Source organism: Diplotaxodon limnothrissa, linkage group LG11 (genome assembly GCF_057381915.1).
Source record: "Diplotaxodon limnothrissa isolate DT_005_m linkage group LG11, D_limnothrissa_male_GT1.1, whole genome shotgun sequence".
Classification (NCBI taxonomy): domain Eukaryota; kingdom Metazoa; phylum Chordata; class Actinopteri; order Cichliformes; family Cichlidae; genus Diplotaxodon; species Diplotaxodon limnothrissa.
The window spans coordinates 18,859,661-18,874,074 of NC_140606.1; the positions used below are offsets into that span (position 1 = coordinate 18,859,661).

The window sequence follows — 14,414 nt, forward strand, 5'->3', positions numbered from 1 at the left end:
AGGCATAGTTGGCCATGAGGGACAGAACAAATGATGCGGTGGCAAGGTTAAAAATCCCCTGACCGCGTGAGGCCCTTCAGTTAACTCCAGCTGGCCAGGGTTCACGCAGCGCCGCATCCAGTAGCCAAATGGCAGTCTATGTCTGTGCAGCCCAAAAACAGGCTCGGAGGTGCACACAAGTGCTGATAAGGCACAGCTGCATGACTTGGCTGAGACGTGCATTGGTAGATTGAGAGGTGTGAAGCTGTGAGTGCGATGCTTAAGGTAGAGAATGTGAACAATGACTGGAATCTAAAGTGGTCTTTGGGTGGAGGTGAGGTCCTGAATAATTGGGAGTCTGATTTAGAAAAGATAGGTGCTGCATTAAAGAGACTGGAAACCTGCAGTTGCTCTTTTATTAAAATAGAAAACATAAATAAAATGCCTATATAGATATTTACATTGATATCATTCAATTTTTATCTGAACTGACGTTCAGCCTTTCAGGTTTTCTTAAATAGATTTTTAAAAAGTCCACCTCTTTTGTCTGTCTCAAAAGCAGTGGTGAACAATCCAGTGTCACTCATCAACAAGGAAGTTGATGAGAGCAGTCCTGGGAGATAAGATGGCTCTCTTTATGCTGCGTTCGCGCAGAAACTTCTGTCCGACGGGGCTCTCCAGAACCAGCTGCTGTACCCGACTGGTATCTTTGGACACCTGCACAGGGACGGTCACCATGCCACAGGACTTGTTGTTTATCTAAGAGTAAGAAACAGAAGGCGACAGATGAAAGAAGTTACTGAAAGTTTTTTTCCATTCGGTTATTTTGAAAAACAAAAGTACTGCCATTGAAAGTTGTATTATAAACTGGCACAAAACTCCTAAAATAGCAGACTCCACCTTTTCCCTCTACATATACAGTGCATCCTTTAAAACACATAGTTAGTGGTACGCATGGTAAGGACACTCGGTCTTGTATGTTTGGAAGCAAATGTATGTGTGCACACGCTGAACATGATGCTGCTTTTAGGTGGTTGTAAATTAAGGGTGTGCACGCTTGTGTGTGCGTGTGCTCGGGATTGGCCTCCATTCTGGGACAAACCCGAGTACGTGATTAGAGGACTGAGAGTGAGGAAAGCCACAACAGAGCGCTCAGTCTAAGGGAAAACCACCACCATCATCATCATCACTGAGCAATGGAAGCTCAAATATATATACAGTGCGTGTGACTCAGAGATGTGTAAAAGAGTATTATTTTCACTAAGACACGGAAAATACATATGGAGTATTGTGAGAACAGAACTGGGCACACCCACCCGCACTCAGACGTGTGCTGGTGGGTTTCCTGGAGACCCGTCCTAACCATAAACACTACTTCTTCTTGCTAAGGTAACCCTTACCTAACTGAGTATTTACACAGAAATGTGCTGATTTCCCAAAATGTCACTGCAATGAGATTTATATCTCTGTAGTGGGAATAGAATAAGTGGACACACCCATTTCTGTCTCGTGTTTCTCGTCTCTTTTTCCACGTAAAACTCAAGTGAATGAGCAGCGCTGTTATTCAGCGTAGTGTTTGTTGAAATCACAGGTGTGTGTGCGTGTGAGAAGGGATTAGCAGGTTTTCTCAGGGGGATACTACCTCCTAAAAGAGAAAATAGTCACATTACAGCAGTTGGAGCTTTTATCTATTAGCCTAGTGGATATCCAGGGCAGAACGAAGAATAGCACTCTGATACAAATGGATTTTCTTTTAAAAAAAAAACAAAACACTATCACAGCTGGATACATCCTCTGATTGTCTTTGCATGTTGAAAAACACCGATACTTGAATTCCCGATGATGATGTACTCAGCTTAGAACCAGTCACAGGCTTCATTTTGGCTAACAGGCGTTTTTTTTGTTGGGTTTTTTGTAAAGAAAGTACACGAGTGAGTGAGTGACAGCAAGGCAGGAACTCTGTTCTTAACTTCTAATTACTGACCAACTTGTCTTTTTAACTTTAAGCACAGTGTCCGACATGCTGACGCATAAACACACAGGTACGCACGAACTTGTAAAGACATCTATCCGCGCGCGCACAAGCACACAGAGGCTAATCATAGGCTCTCCTGAAAATTACAGACTATGGAAGTAATCATGGAAGTAAAAGTGGAGAGTTTCAGGAAATGCTAGAGGACGTATGAGAAAAACAGTCTTAATAAAGTTCTGTATATACACTCACTGGCCACTTTGTTAGGTACACCTTGGTAGTACTGGATTGGACCACCAAGGGTGCTCGACTGGATGAGATCTGGTGACTGGTGGCATTTGAGTGCACATTTAAAGGGACAGACATGAGCATCAGCAATACTCAGGTAGGTGTTAAAACATTGGTACTAAGGGACTAATGTGTGCCATTAGAACACCATCACCAGCATTATTTATGGATACATGCGTTTTGTCTTTTTTTAAACACCAAATTCTGAACCTAACATCCAAATATCACAGCAGAAATCAAGACATTTCTCTAATCTTCTGTTGTCCAGTTTGTGTCTCCTCCCAGTGTCAAACTGAGGATTATTCTGCATGTTAGGTAAATGTGTTAACCACCATAATATGGAGTGTTCCCTGATTGTTACTGGTGGTTATTTGAATTCCTGTTGCTATCAGCTCAAAGCAGTCTGGCCATTGTCCCCTGACCTCTGGCATCAACAAGGTATTTTCACCCACAGAACGTTTGCTCAGTGGATAGTTTTGCTTTGTCAGACCATTCTGTATAAACTCCAGAGACAGTTGGGTGGGAAAATCCCAGTAGTTTCTGAAATACTCAGAACAGCCCATCTGACACCAACAATCATTCCATGTTCACTTACACGACCTTTCTTCCGCATTCTGATGCTCAGTTTGAACTTCAGCAGGTTGTCTTCACAATGTTTACATGTACAAGTGCAATGACCAACAAAAGAAAAGGAATTAGGAAATGTAAGCGCTTCATTTAACTTTGACAACCATTTATTTCTGTATTTATTGTTCGGTCACAGAGTCAGAACCTTCAGCAGTGATGCATATTGAGTGAGTTCACGTTTATCTGAACTTACCAGTACAGACAATTCCACAAAGTCAGGGACCTCCAGATACTCTGGGTCCACAGTCGGCCAGGACTGCTGCAGGACATCCCCTTCATGTTGGAGGATGGGGCTGAGGGGGTGTTTCACCTGGCAAAGACCTGGGAAAGACCCAACATGGACAATATTTGCCGACTCTCAGGAAACGTATGCGGAGGTACAAAAGAGTCAGCCAGAAATGTTTGTTTTTTTAAAGAAAGAAAAGTTATATACACATTTAATTTTTAGTTCTGCGGATTACTTTAATGTTGCTTGTATTTGTTAATCTTTATGCTGAGACAACATCTCGGTAATGGGTCATACAACAACGACGCAGCTATTCTTACAGCGAGCTCCTGTCCTCTGGAGGCCCAAGGGAAGGATGTGAACTTCCTCTATCCTGCACTGTGTGTGTGAAATTACGATGAAGGGCTCAGAGAGTAAAGTACAGTGCGGCAGAGGTCACACATCTTGTATGTCCTGTTTATAACGCTCTGCATTGGTGATTCTCAGACTGTGGGGGCAAAACATGACGAACACGTACCGGGGAAACTATGCAGTGAAACTCGAGTAAGCTGAATAACTGAGGAATTTTTTTAATTTTTTTAAATGGGGTGGGGGTAGGACAATAAACAAAACGAAGTTTGCTGATGCTATCGTGCTCAACTTTGTTTCACTAAAAAACAACTTAAGCTTCTATAGCTTCTTCTGCTATACGTACATGATGTACATGAGCACACACAAACACAAAACGTGCTCATTGTCACTCATTAAAACCAGCACACACGCTATACGCTTTCCTTTCAGCTGGACTCTGTTTTCTGGTTCTCTCCTCTCTCGGCTGTATGCAGAAAGCTCGCGTCCGTGCATCCATGAAAAGAAAAGGATGTCCTCCAGGGCAGCGCAAGGGCACGCTTCCACACGAGACACAGAAAGTGACGCTAGAGCTTCCTTTCTGTTGTTTAGCTTCTCAGCACTGTTTATTTCAGGCAGAGTGTACTGATCATCACCACTCATCGTTGGGTGTTCACTAGTGTAAATTAGAAGTTTAGCAGAGGCCGCTTCCTCTTTTACACACCAAAATTATCCTCATTTACAACTATTTAAATATCATCCGACAAGCGGTTAAGTGTAAGAAGCTGTGTGTGTCATCATGTGACACATTTCTTCTTTACATTAAATATGCACATGAACTTCACCAACCTGCCCAAAGCTCAGAAGCTAAGTGAGGGGCCATGGGTGCTGTCATCATAACCAGGGCAGCCAGAGCTTCCTCAAACTCCACGCTGTGTTGCAACAGCCTGACTGTTGCACTCTAGACACACAGAAGCAGTGGAGAAAATGTGATTTCCAGTGTGTTCAGTTCAAACAATACTTGTACCATATTTGCAGTTAGTTCGCCTCAGTTGAGTCACGCCTCATTTATTCATATTTTGCAAGGAAAATGGGGAAATAGGTGCAATGATTTACTGAAACGTGAGAACACTGACGAAAGTACAGTATAGAAGGCAAAAACAGAGTTTGTACAATGAGCTTTAAAGTCAATATTTGGTGTGATCACTTTTATTCTTCAACAGCCTGAACTCTCTTAGGCAGCTTTCTTGTCATTTCTTTAAGCAGTTTTAGGAACAGTTTTCCAGGCATCTTGAAGGACAAACATTAATGCTGTTTGGATGTTCGCTGTCTTATTCAGTGTCAGGATGATCCCACACTGCTTCAACAATGTTGAGGTCCAGGCTTTGAGGAGGCCAATCTACAACTGATTGATGTTTTTCTATGCAGGTATGCTTTTACTGCACTGGCAGTGTGTTTGAGATCATTGTCATGCTGAAAAATGAAACTGCTGCCAATCAAGCACTTTCTTGATGATGGATCAAAATCTGATTCTACTTTGTTTGGACAAGATCTCCATGACCACTGGCTCTCAAACCACGACAGAGCTTCAACTGTGTTAAAGATGACTGTACACACTTGCTGTTGTATCTCTCTCCTGGCTCCTCTGTACATATTAACAACAAAAATTTCACAGTTGGATTCATCACTCCATCAAACATGCTACCACTGATTCTGATGTCACTCCTCAGCTATTTGTCCCTGCCTTAAGAATAGCTTCTTGACAGCTACACTAAGACCTATCAGGTCCTTTATCAGCTCTTTTCTGGATTCCTTTTCCTATTTCTTAAGGACATGACTTTAGATGTTGCTCATCTGATGTATTGATGTATTTATTTATTTTTAGCTAAGTTTTAGGCTAATAGCGCTTTAGCGCTTGGTGCAAAAATATAATTTTATGCCTGTCAAACTATGTTATCTTAGGCATTTTTCATGGATTCAACGAAAGAAACAGAGACTGGACTGAAAATGAGTGAAAAAGCAGCCAATGTCCACAGAAAAACCTTGAAAGACCTTCAGAAACCCTGGAGAACCATCGTCTGTGACCACATTAAAAAATTACAAGAGGAAGTCTGGCTCCTTGGAAATAAAATATAATGAAATAGACTTTTTTGCACATTACTGTCCTTCAAGATATAAGAGAGTGCACTCACGCTCAGTGTGTTAGTGAGTCCCATTAGGCGAGATATGGCTGCGTTGAACAGGAAGTCCTCTGTGAAGTGAGTCGTCACCTGAAAACACCAACAGAGAAACACGGCACAGTTGGTGAGTAAAAACAACAGTCTGAGGCTTTATGATGCGTTTCTGGATCCTAGACATATGGCTGCTTCCAGATGGGTTGGTGTTGTCACTTATTATTACAGAGTGTGCCTCTGATGAATCACTGGAAAACAATGACAGGTTCAGAAGACGGGCCTCCAGTCTGTTATTGTCATGTGGACCAGCTGAAGCCACAAAGTGAGTCAACATTCCCCTGCTCAGCTTTCATGGAAAAGGGAGCCATTTGGGAGGGTCCACAGGGAGCAGGTTTATCAACGAGGCTTTTGAGGGACAGATCAAAGGACAGCCTCGGCTTTGAGGGCTTAGGGCAAACAGCCTGAGGTCCTTTGAAAGCAATGGCCTTGAGGTGGGAGGCGGGGGGTAGAGAGCGACTATCAAACCTGGCAGCCAGAGAAGGCTATTTATAAAGTGTGAAAGGAGACAGTTTAAAATCAATTTCCAGCGCCTTCTGCTGCTACCCTTTATTCCAGGGGTTTCAGGTTGCGACGGATGTTTAGCACTGAAATGTCACAACTCAGGACTTTGTACTGCGAGACTGTGTAACGAGTGATATATTACTTGCTGTCATTTGGTGCCTTATAAATGAGAAAAGACTTCTTAACGTGCCTTCCAACTGTAACAATTAACAAAGTGGCAAAAGGCTGAAGGATATTAATTAATACCAGGCATCAACAACTTTAGCACAGATAAGAGGAACAAGCTGAGAGCGAAATTCAAAACGGAGCAAAATGACAGATGCAATATGTTGCCGAAGGACAGTGAATGTTAAATCTCACTGACAACCCGAGATTTGACAACGGGCACATATCTGACCCCTGCTGGTGAGAAGTGCTGCAATATGTCACAGTTTAATGTCACAATGAGACGCTTAAGCCAGGGGTGTCCAACTCCAGGCCTCAAGGGCCGGTGTCCTGCAGGTTATAGACATCACTCTGGGTCAACACATCTGATTCAAATGAATAGTTCATTCCCAGGCCTCTGCAGAACTTCAAGACACGTTGAGGAGGTTATTTAGACATTTAAATCAACTGTGTTGGATCAAGCACACATCTAAAACCTTCAGGACACCGGCCCTCAAGGCCTGGAGTTGGATTCACTCGTTCTCACTGGAGCTGCTCACACAGACAAATTTGCAGCACTGACTTTTTTCGAAACAAGCTCAATTTTTCGGATCCGAATAAACACACTTGATATGTTAGACTGCATTTGGGAATAAATGTGTTCGTAGCTCAAAATGATGATACGGAAATAGTAAAAGAATACTGTTTTACTTCAGACACACAGCTAAACACACAGATGTGATCCTAGCTCTGTCAAAAAGAGCTTAAAGTGCCCAACTGACATCATGAAATATGGACAAAAGCAGCCATTATACAGCTTCAACTCCTGGATCAAACCATTAAGTCTGCCTTCTGCTGCCTTCTAGTGAGAATTGGATGAACCCAGAATCTCAGTTTCTTCCCTTTCTTGTTTAGAAACATCAGGACCAACTCATCATCACGACGCGCTCGGTGTGTAAAGGCCTTTAGGCTGCAGAGCAGTTACCTCTTGAATTGCGTAGTTCTTGTTCTCCCAGATCTTTTTGGCCTCTGCGAGCTCTTTCTTTTTCAGCAGCCTGGGGTTGGGGACATCTCCGAGCTGCCGTGCTGCTCTCAGCTTGGTCACCAGCTGCCACAGTCGAGACTGCCATCGTAGAACGCCAGCAAGAGCATCGGCTGGAGTGGGTCAACACACACAGGACACAGGAAAGAGCATGTTTTTACAAGATTTATTTAAGTTCACACATCATGAGTAACTTGTCTGTGTAATTTTGCAGACTCTTCTCACTCTTAGCATTCCACAGGATGTCCTGTTCAGGCGGTGCCGCATAGAGGATGTATAGTCGTACTGTGTCCACGCCGTACTGCTGGACCACGTCTTGGGGGTCCAGCCCGTTGTGTTTGGACTTGCTCATCTTCTCCCACGTCACCTCAACGTGACCGCCACTCAGAGCCACTGGCTCCTTATCTGGAAGAAACAGGATGGGGTCAGAGATAGCTGGGATCAATAGACGTCCTACTTTGATAACTAGCAGTATCTCTTGTTTATCTTGTTACCAATCAATAAATCCTTAAATGCTAAGTATAACAGTGTTTTGGTATCTTCAAAGGATTTTATGTGATTTGGCTTTTCCTGAGAGTGTCTGATTAACCCGTCATTCAACTGGAAAAGTGCGATCTGAAGCGCTTAAATGAAGAAGGCTTCTCGCTAACAACGCTAGAAGGAGGCGGGGAGGCAGTGTTACCACACATTACAGAGAAAAAAGATCAGTCATTTCTCCGAGCCCCCCTCCTTTCTACTTGTTACAAATGTGTCACATTAACAAACACCCTCCAGCTGCACGCAGCATGTACCTGTGAAGTTTATTTCTTCTCTCTTTAGGTACTGGCCACTGCCTGCAAGCTTAAACGTCTGGCCCTTGATCAGACCCTGGACCAGGAGCTTCCGAAAAGGTTCCCTGTAACACATAAAGAGAGTGTTTCACTTACAAACACTCTCAAAATTCAAATGCACACTAAATAAAAACAAAAACAAACATACACATAAACCACAGTGTACCCCACCTGTGACCCACAAGACCCTGATCCTTGCAGAAATGACAGAGGAAGCGAGCATAGTACAAGTGCATAACAGCGTGTTCCTTCCCTCCGATGTACACGTCCACAGGAAGCCAGTGGTCTGCCAAGTGGCGCTCAAAAGGCCTGAAGACGGAGAGGACATTTAAAGAGGTGCTCACTTCATTTACTAGCCTAAAGTAATATCAAGAGCAATGCTAAACTGAAAAGGAACAATAAGAAGGGTGAAGAAGTGTCAGTGAAGAAGGGGACAGGATTTCTGAAGACCTTGAATGATCTCTTCCTTCCTAAAATGAGGTCTGTTGAGTTTCATATAGGAGCTTTTTTGGGCTCTCACAGACGCTATAAATGATTGTGCAAACATCATCATCTGTCCACACAAACCAATGTTGTGGAAGAAGTCTTTTCAGTAAACACAGAGGCTGCTGGTTTGCTCTATCACGATGTAACTTTTATCTTTTGCTCACTTAACGCCATAATACTACACAGTAATCATTTATTTTACCTTTTTTTAATTTTAATTGATTCAGTTTATGTTTTCTCGTTCATGTCTTTGTCATTTTGTTATCTGCACTTGAAGCACTTTGATGTTTAAAATCAATGCCAAAAATGAATGAATTAGCAACTCAAAGCTGCAAAATGCCCAATTATAATCCCAGTAGGCATTTTTTCAGATGAGACTAGTTTGTAGTTACGTGCTTTGGTAGACATGCACGCCGTCTTCCTCCAGGGGGCAGGCTTAATCTGACACACGAGAATCCAGAGAGGAAAAGAAGCATCGTGAAGCCTCTTCAGTTTCTTCAGACTCAGAAAAAAGTACCAAAGTAATGCCTTCTTACATTTTGGCTGCCATCACAAGTTAATAGTGAAACTATGACTATTGCTTTCAGATCTTGGCAGGACAGCCGCGTGTAGTCAGCCTGGCTGTCATGATGGAGTATCGGTAATGACGCTTTTTAGGGAAGACTTACATCATTACTCTCCTTCACACGTCTCTGCCTCCAACCCTCCCTCTGTGCCTGATAGCACCTCCAGATAATTGAACCGGGGTGGAGGGGAGTTATGAACTCACAAAGCTGAAAATAATTCGGACTCACTTCTGGCAAGAGGCCAAGGAAGTCTAATACATAACACCCTGTTCCCATTTCCTTCATCGCACTTGCTACTTTAAAACATCACTCGCTTCCCATTTTCGCTCCCAACCCCCCACCCCGCGTGTATACGGCTCAGCAATCCAACTGAAATGCACAAATGGTGTAATTGCTTTTTCTGTTGTGCTGTAATCTGTCCGGCAAAGAAAAGTGATGGAGAGAGCAGTCCCCCTCCCTTTTTAAAGCAGCTTTACGGCTAGGTCAGGGCACTGGGAAATTAATCTCTTTTGTTAAGCTCAGGGTATCACCGCCACCCCAGCAGGTGACGGCCATTGCTCCATAATCTCTATCGGCAAAGAGTGCAACTTTCAGGGAAGTGCGTATGCATATCTGCGTGTACACAACCCAATACAAGTGTTTCAAGCAGGCAAGTGGGAGAGAGAGTGGGTGATCTAACAATGAGCATAATCATAGTTTGAGTACAACTTACACCAATAGCACTTATAGAGTTTGTATTTACACAGCGATTACACAGCGACCTTTCTTCATATCTAAATAGACAGACATGCTTCTTCTCCTACTGCTGGAGAACCTTTTGCAACTTCCTCTTTTCTCGTTTTCTTTTAAACAAATACGATTGTAATAAAAGGTGAGAAAGAAGGTAAGAAAAAAAGATGCAAGAAAGAAAAGTAAATAAGTCTACATTTGTTGGCCTCATTGAGCCAGAGATGGATGAACAGGAACATATTAAAGCTTCAAGAGGAGGCTGTTTATACCTGTATGCATTGTGAGGGTCTGTGTATCTAAAATAATACCAGGCCGAGTCCACAAATGTGTCCATGGTGTCAGTTTCCCTTCTCGCTGGGCCCTTGCATCTGACAGGAGAGACAAAGAGAGAGTTGGCAAAGGAAGGACTGGGAAAAAAAACAACAAAAAAAACAGGCTGATAAATTAGAAAGTGAACAAATGAATGATGTCTGTTTGTATGCTCAGAGAAAATGGCTCATTATGTGATTAACGTGGGTGTGCGCGCGCATGTGTGTGTGTGTAACGCTGCCTGCATCTGGCTGTGGGGGTCATGTCCCCGTGGAGAAGCACAGCTGAAGCCAGCCTGGCACCAGAGCTCTGTTCTTGTGCCCTGACTAACAGGCTGTGCTAACAGGAAAAGAACTGGCAGGACGCACACACGATCATGTGTTTGTGTTGGAAATGCCACCTTGTGCCCCTCTCTATCCAAGCCAAACAGCACTTGGGTATGTGATGCGAATCTGCCAGCAACACTTTCACAGTGCAGGAGAGGACATCGGCAAAGAGGGGGAAGGAGGCGGGGCTTTTGGAGAGTACTTCTGCTTCAGTTTAAAAGCATTTAATGGAACGGTGAAAGCATCTGCCTTTTACTTATAATGAGTCTCAAAAGATTTAAAATCAGTGTCCCAGAAAGACAAACAGAGAAACAGCTCTGAGCTTTGCTACAGTGTGTGCAGCGGAGCTGGTGTCGTCTCCTGGACCTCGTGGGATGCCTCCGTTTCATCTTAAACTCCGTCTACTGCTCGACGCGTTCTGATTCATCTCACAGTCACATTTTTTTAGTCAGACACGCGCACGTAGAGAGGCAAAAACTCCTCGACCACCTACCATACCAGTCTATAATAAGGCTGTGATGATGAGTTAAGAGCTGGAGGTTGCCTAGCAACAAGGCTAAGGTGTAGCACAGTTAATATTTGGAAGTCAGGTGTTATTTCATATGATGAAAACCCAGCAGTATAACAAAACCCAGTCTATCACAAAAGCGCTCAAATGGAAAGAGAAAATTAGTGTGCACAAAGAAAGAAAGAAAGAAAAAGGATGCTCCTCTCCTTCCTCAGACAGGCCAGTATGGACCAATCAGGAGTCAGATTGTGGCTATTTGATGGACAGCTGGTCCCAGACTACTGAGGATGAGATTTGATGACACAAAGGTGCTCTGTCCAGAGATGGGCCTTCTCTAAGCCATGAAAGGAGCCCAACAACAAAAGTTGGTAGCTAAAACAAACCTGTGCTGGAGAGAGTGTGTAAAATGTGCGTGTGTGTTTGGAGGGTGAGCCAGAAAAAGCCAAAAGGCTCTCAAACAGATGCAGCTAAAGGAGGCAGCTGTCCACTCGAAAGCTCTCCACTACAGCAACGTGGCCCCAATCTGCTGTGTGTCCACCTGCTCATATGTTGGTGTTGTGCTAACTAAGCAGTCTCGCCTTTTACCTGCAAACCCACACCTGCACGCACACCTTCTTAAACCAGACTAAATCAAAGCTCAGGGTTCAGTTGGCAGACCAATTTACAGAACTGCAGAGGTTATGAGACAAAGATGAGCACGCAGGAAATGACTTCGTCAAGGACAGACAAAACTGCATTCCTGCCACCCATCTCTCATCGCCCTGCCCGTCTGTGTTCCTCGCAAACTTTAATTGGACATGGTCGACAAGTGACGAGAACAAATTTCAACAGACACTTAACAACGGAGGGGAGATGGGAAGAGAGGAGATAACGGCGTCTTTGCGATTATAGCCATCAATCACTGCTGATGGGGGGGAATTATAGTAGCTTTGTGGAAGTGAGTGAACACAATCTGATGACTTGTGCCATCTGCGACTGAGTGGGCCTTGGTTTTAATCAACATGGTGCCATGGCGGTGATTAGTCTTATTCAGAGAGGAATTCCCATGTCAGCAAGGCGCTCTGGAGACGCCAGTTGAGCAGTCATTCTGCATTCAGCACATTCACTGATGAGCTGCTGAGATGTGTGTGTGTGTGTCCGTGTGTGTGAATGATTAGGCACTGTGCATAAAAGGTAAATGCATGTATGTCCGTGCTTGTAGGGCATTCGTGTGCATCTCTCGAGACACAGCTGGCTTATATAACACCCATCATCATCATCATCATCATCATCTCATGCTGCTCGTGTCAGAGATGCCACTGATTACATAACCCCGAATGAACAAAAGTATTAATCATGCAATTTACAGGCTTGCACTCAATGCAAAGTGTTCCTGTAAAGCTGTCAGTCCTCTCAGGCCCGATTGACAGCGATCTCATTTTGTCAGTGTTGTTCTCCTGAGGAAACACAGGAAGGAAAGGCGGCCACAAACGCCATAACAGGCATGATCATTTCCCCAAAACGCTTATGCTGTGCTAGAAAAGGAATAACACTGTGTATCTCATATACAGTATGACATAGACGGACGTGTGGCTGTGCTGATGCTAATACTAACAGTGCTTCAGGAGATGGTGTTGATCCAGTGATACTTGTACAAATGGGATCTATGAGATACAGAACTGAACAAAAGGCTTGATTGGAGTGAACATATTCAGGAGTTCCCACACTAATCGGACCGGATTTTTCAAATTGTAGAAAAGAACCAGAGCAGTGACCTCCGAGGCAGTTCCTCGAACGGTCACCAGAGACTTCTATTTTAAATGATTCAACATTATAGCAGACGTAAACATGTTTAATCCTGATGCAAGAATACGATTTTGCTCTATTGCTATTTTTCCTGTTTGTGGGGCCTTGTTCCAGTTAATCTAATACAAAAAAAGACCTCTCAGCCATTCTTTGTGGAGTTTGCGCCTTTTGAAGAATTTTATTTGCAGCTATGCAATAAATAATATGGCTCACTCAATGGTAGCCAACAAACTCTTTGGACTCTTGTAAGCAAATGTTAAGGTGCATAAATGACAAAAGCTGCTATAAACAGCTTCCCAAGCTGCATTTTCTGGCTGCAGTGACACTGACACTTTATGCATTATATGTTTGTTCTTAGATAATAAACTGCAGCTGACCAGTATAACAAGTACAGGCTATAGTAGTAATTATATGCACTCATTAAAACTGTTATTGTGTGGTCTATAAAAGCATAACAGAGGGTTCAGCACCTCCTAGCTGCTACTCTTTCCTGTGCATTTTCTACATTAATTTGAATATTAGGAAGGAACGTAAGGCCCTGTGAGCATCACTGCGTGTTATAGACAATTTACAAATACTAATTCTCCATTTTTAAGGATTTAAGAAAGATGTCACATCCTGTACCTTCTCCTTCCCTCCTTCTTATACACTGCTTATCTATTTGTTTGTAATGGCACGAAAGGTTAATGAGACACATGAAGTGGGATAAATGAAGTCTACAGTCCTGCTGTGCGTTATACAGGGCTGATAATACTCAGCGTTCTCACCTGGGACATTTGCAGTTGACCCAGTCATGTGCTGCTTCTAGAGGCGACGCCCCTTTTCCTGTAATCGATGGCAGCTTTGGCAGAGTAACTGGTAACTCCTCCTCAGGGACGGCGACCGGACCGCATGACCCACAGTGCACCACAGGGATGGGTGTGCCCCAGTATCGCTGTCTGGATATCAACCAATCTCTGAGCTTGGAGCTGGTTAGGTAGCCTCCAACCTTCTGTTCTTTGGCCTTCTGGGTAATAGAGTTAAAGGCTTGATCTCTGGTAAGGCCTGAGAACTATGCAACAGATAAAAGAAGAGGGACAAAAGAATGAAAATAGTGTTGTTTGCTTTTTATTAAAGAATGATTAGTATTAGTGCTGACCTCCTCAGAGTTGATGAGGGTTTGTGTCCCATCTTCACGAGTTTTCAGCACTGATGCCCAACTCAGATTCAGAGCTCTAGCTACAGACAGATCCTCTTCATTACAGTCTGGGACACCTGTAACATACATGTGCAGCATGAACATGTCAAGAAGGTAAAAGCACTCAACAGACATAAGATGCTGCTTATTTCAATCCTTTTTACTTGTTCATAACGCACCAACCACAGTATCCAGATAGTCATCAAAAGTCTCCTTGTGTGAGATGACCAGGGGAACCTCACGGCCGGTGAACAGGTTGTGAGCGGTGATGTCTGTCAGGGAGTCTGAAGAGCAAAGGGCAGGAGGGGAATGAGAGGCAGCGCTGCTTCCCCTGGCAGCTCATTATCAACAACTGTTC

General features: G+C 43.6%; 1 protein-coding gene across 1 annotated transcript in view; it reads right to left on the minus strand.

Annotated features, from left to right (window-relative positions):
• Positions 1-428: 428 nt before the first annotated feature.
• The window catches only part of lars2 (leucyl-tRNA synthetase 2, mitochondrial), a 36,251-nt gene continuing 22,265 nt past the window's right edge, over positions 429-14,414 (minus strand). Inside the window, exons 10-21 of the mRNA XM_085365263.1 lie at positions 14,236-14,340; positions 14,018-14,133; positions 13,647-13,930; positions 10,221-10,319; positions 8,342-8,479; positions 8,132-8,235; positions 7,566-7,745; positions 7,284-7,453; positions 5,612-5,689; positions 4,269-4,380; positions 3,060-3,187; positions 429-738 (exon numbers count right to left, since the gene is read on the minus strand). Coding sequence (XP_085221389.1) covers positions 559-738; positions 3,060-3,187; positions 4,269-4,380; positions 5,612-5,689; positions 7,284-7,453; positions 7,566-7,745; positions 8,132-8,235; positions 8,342-8,479; positions 10,221-10,319; positions 13,647-13,930; positions 14,018-14,133; positions 14,236-14,340 — 1,694 coding nt within the window. The 3' untranslated portion in view covers positions 429-558. The remainder of the gene's footprint in view (positions 739-3,059; positions 3,188-4,268; positions 4,381-5,611; positions 5,690-7,283; positions 7,454-7,565; positions 7,746-8,131; positions 8,236-8,341; positions 8,480-10,220; positions 10,320-13,646; positions 13,931-14,017; positions 14,134-14,235; positions 14,341-14,414) is intronic.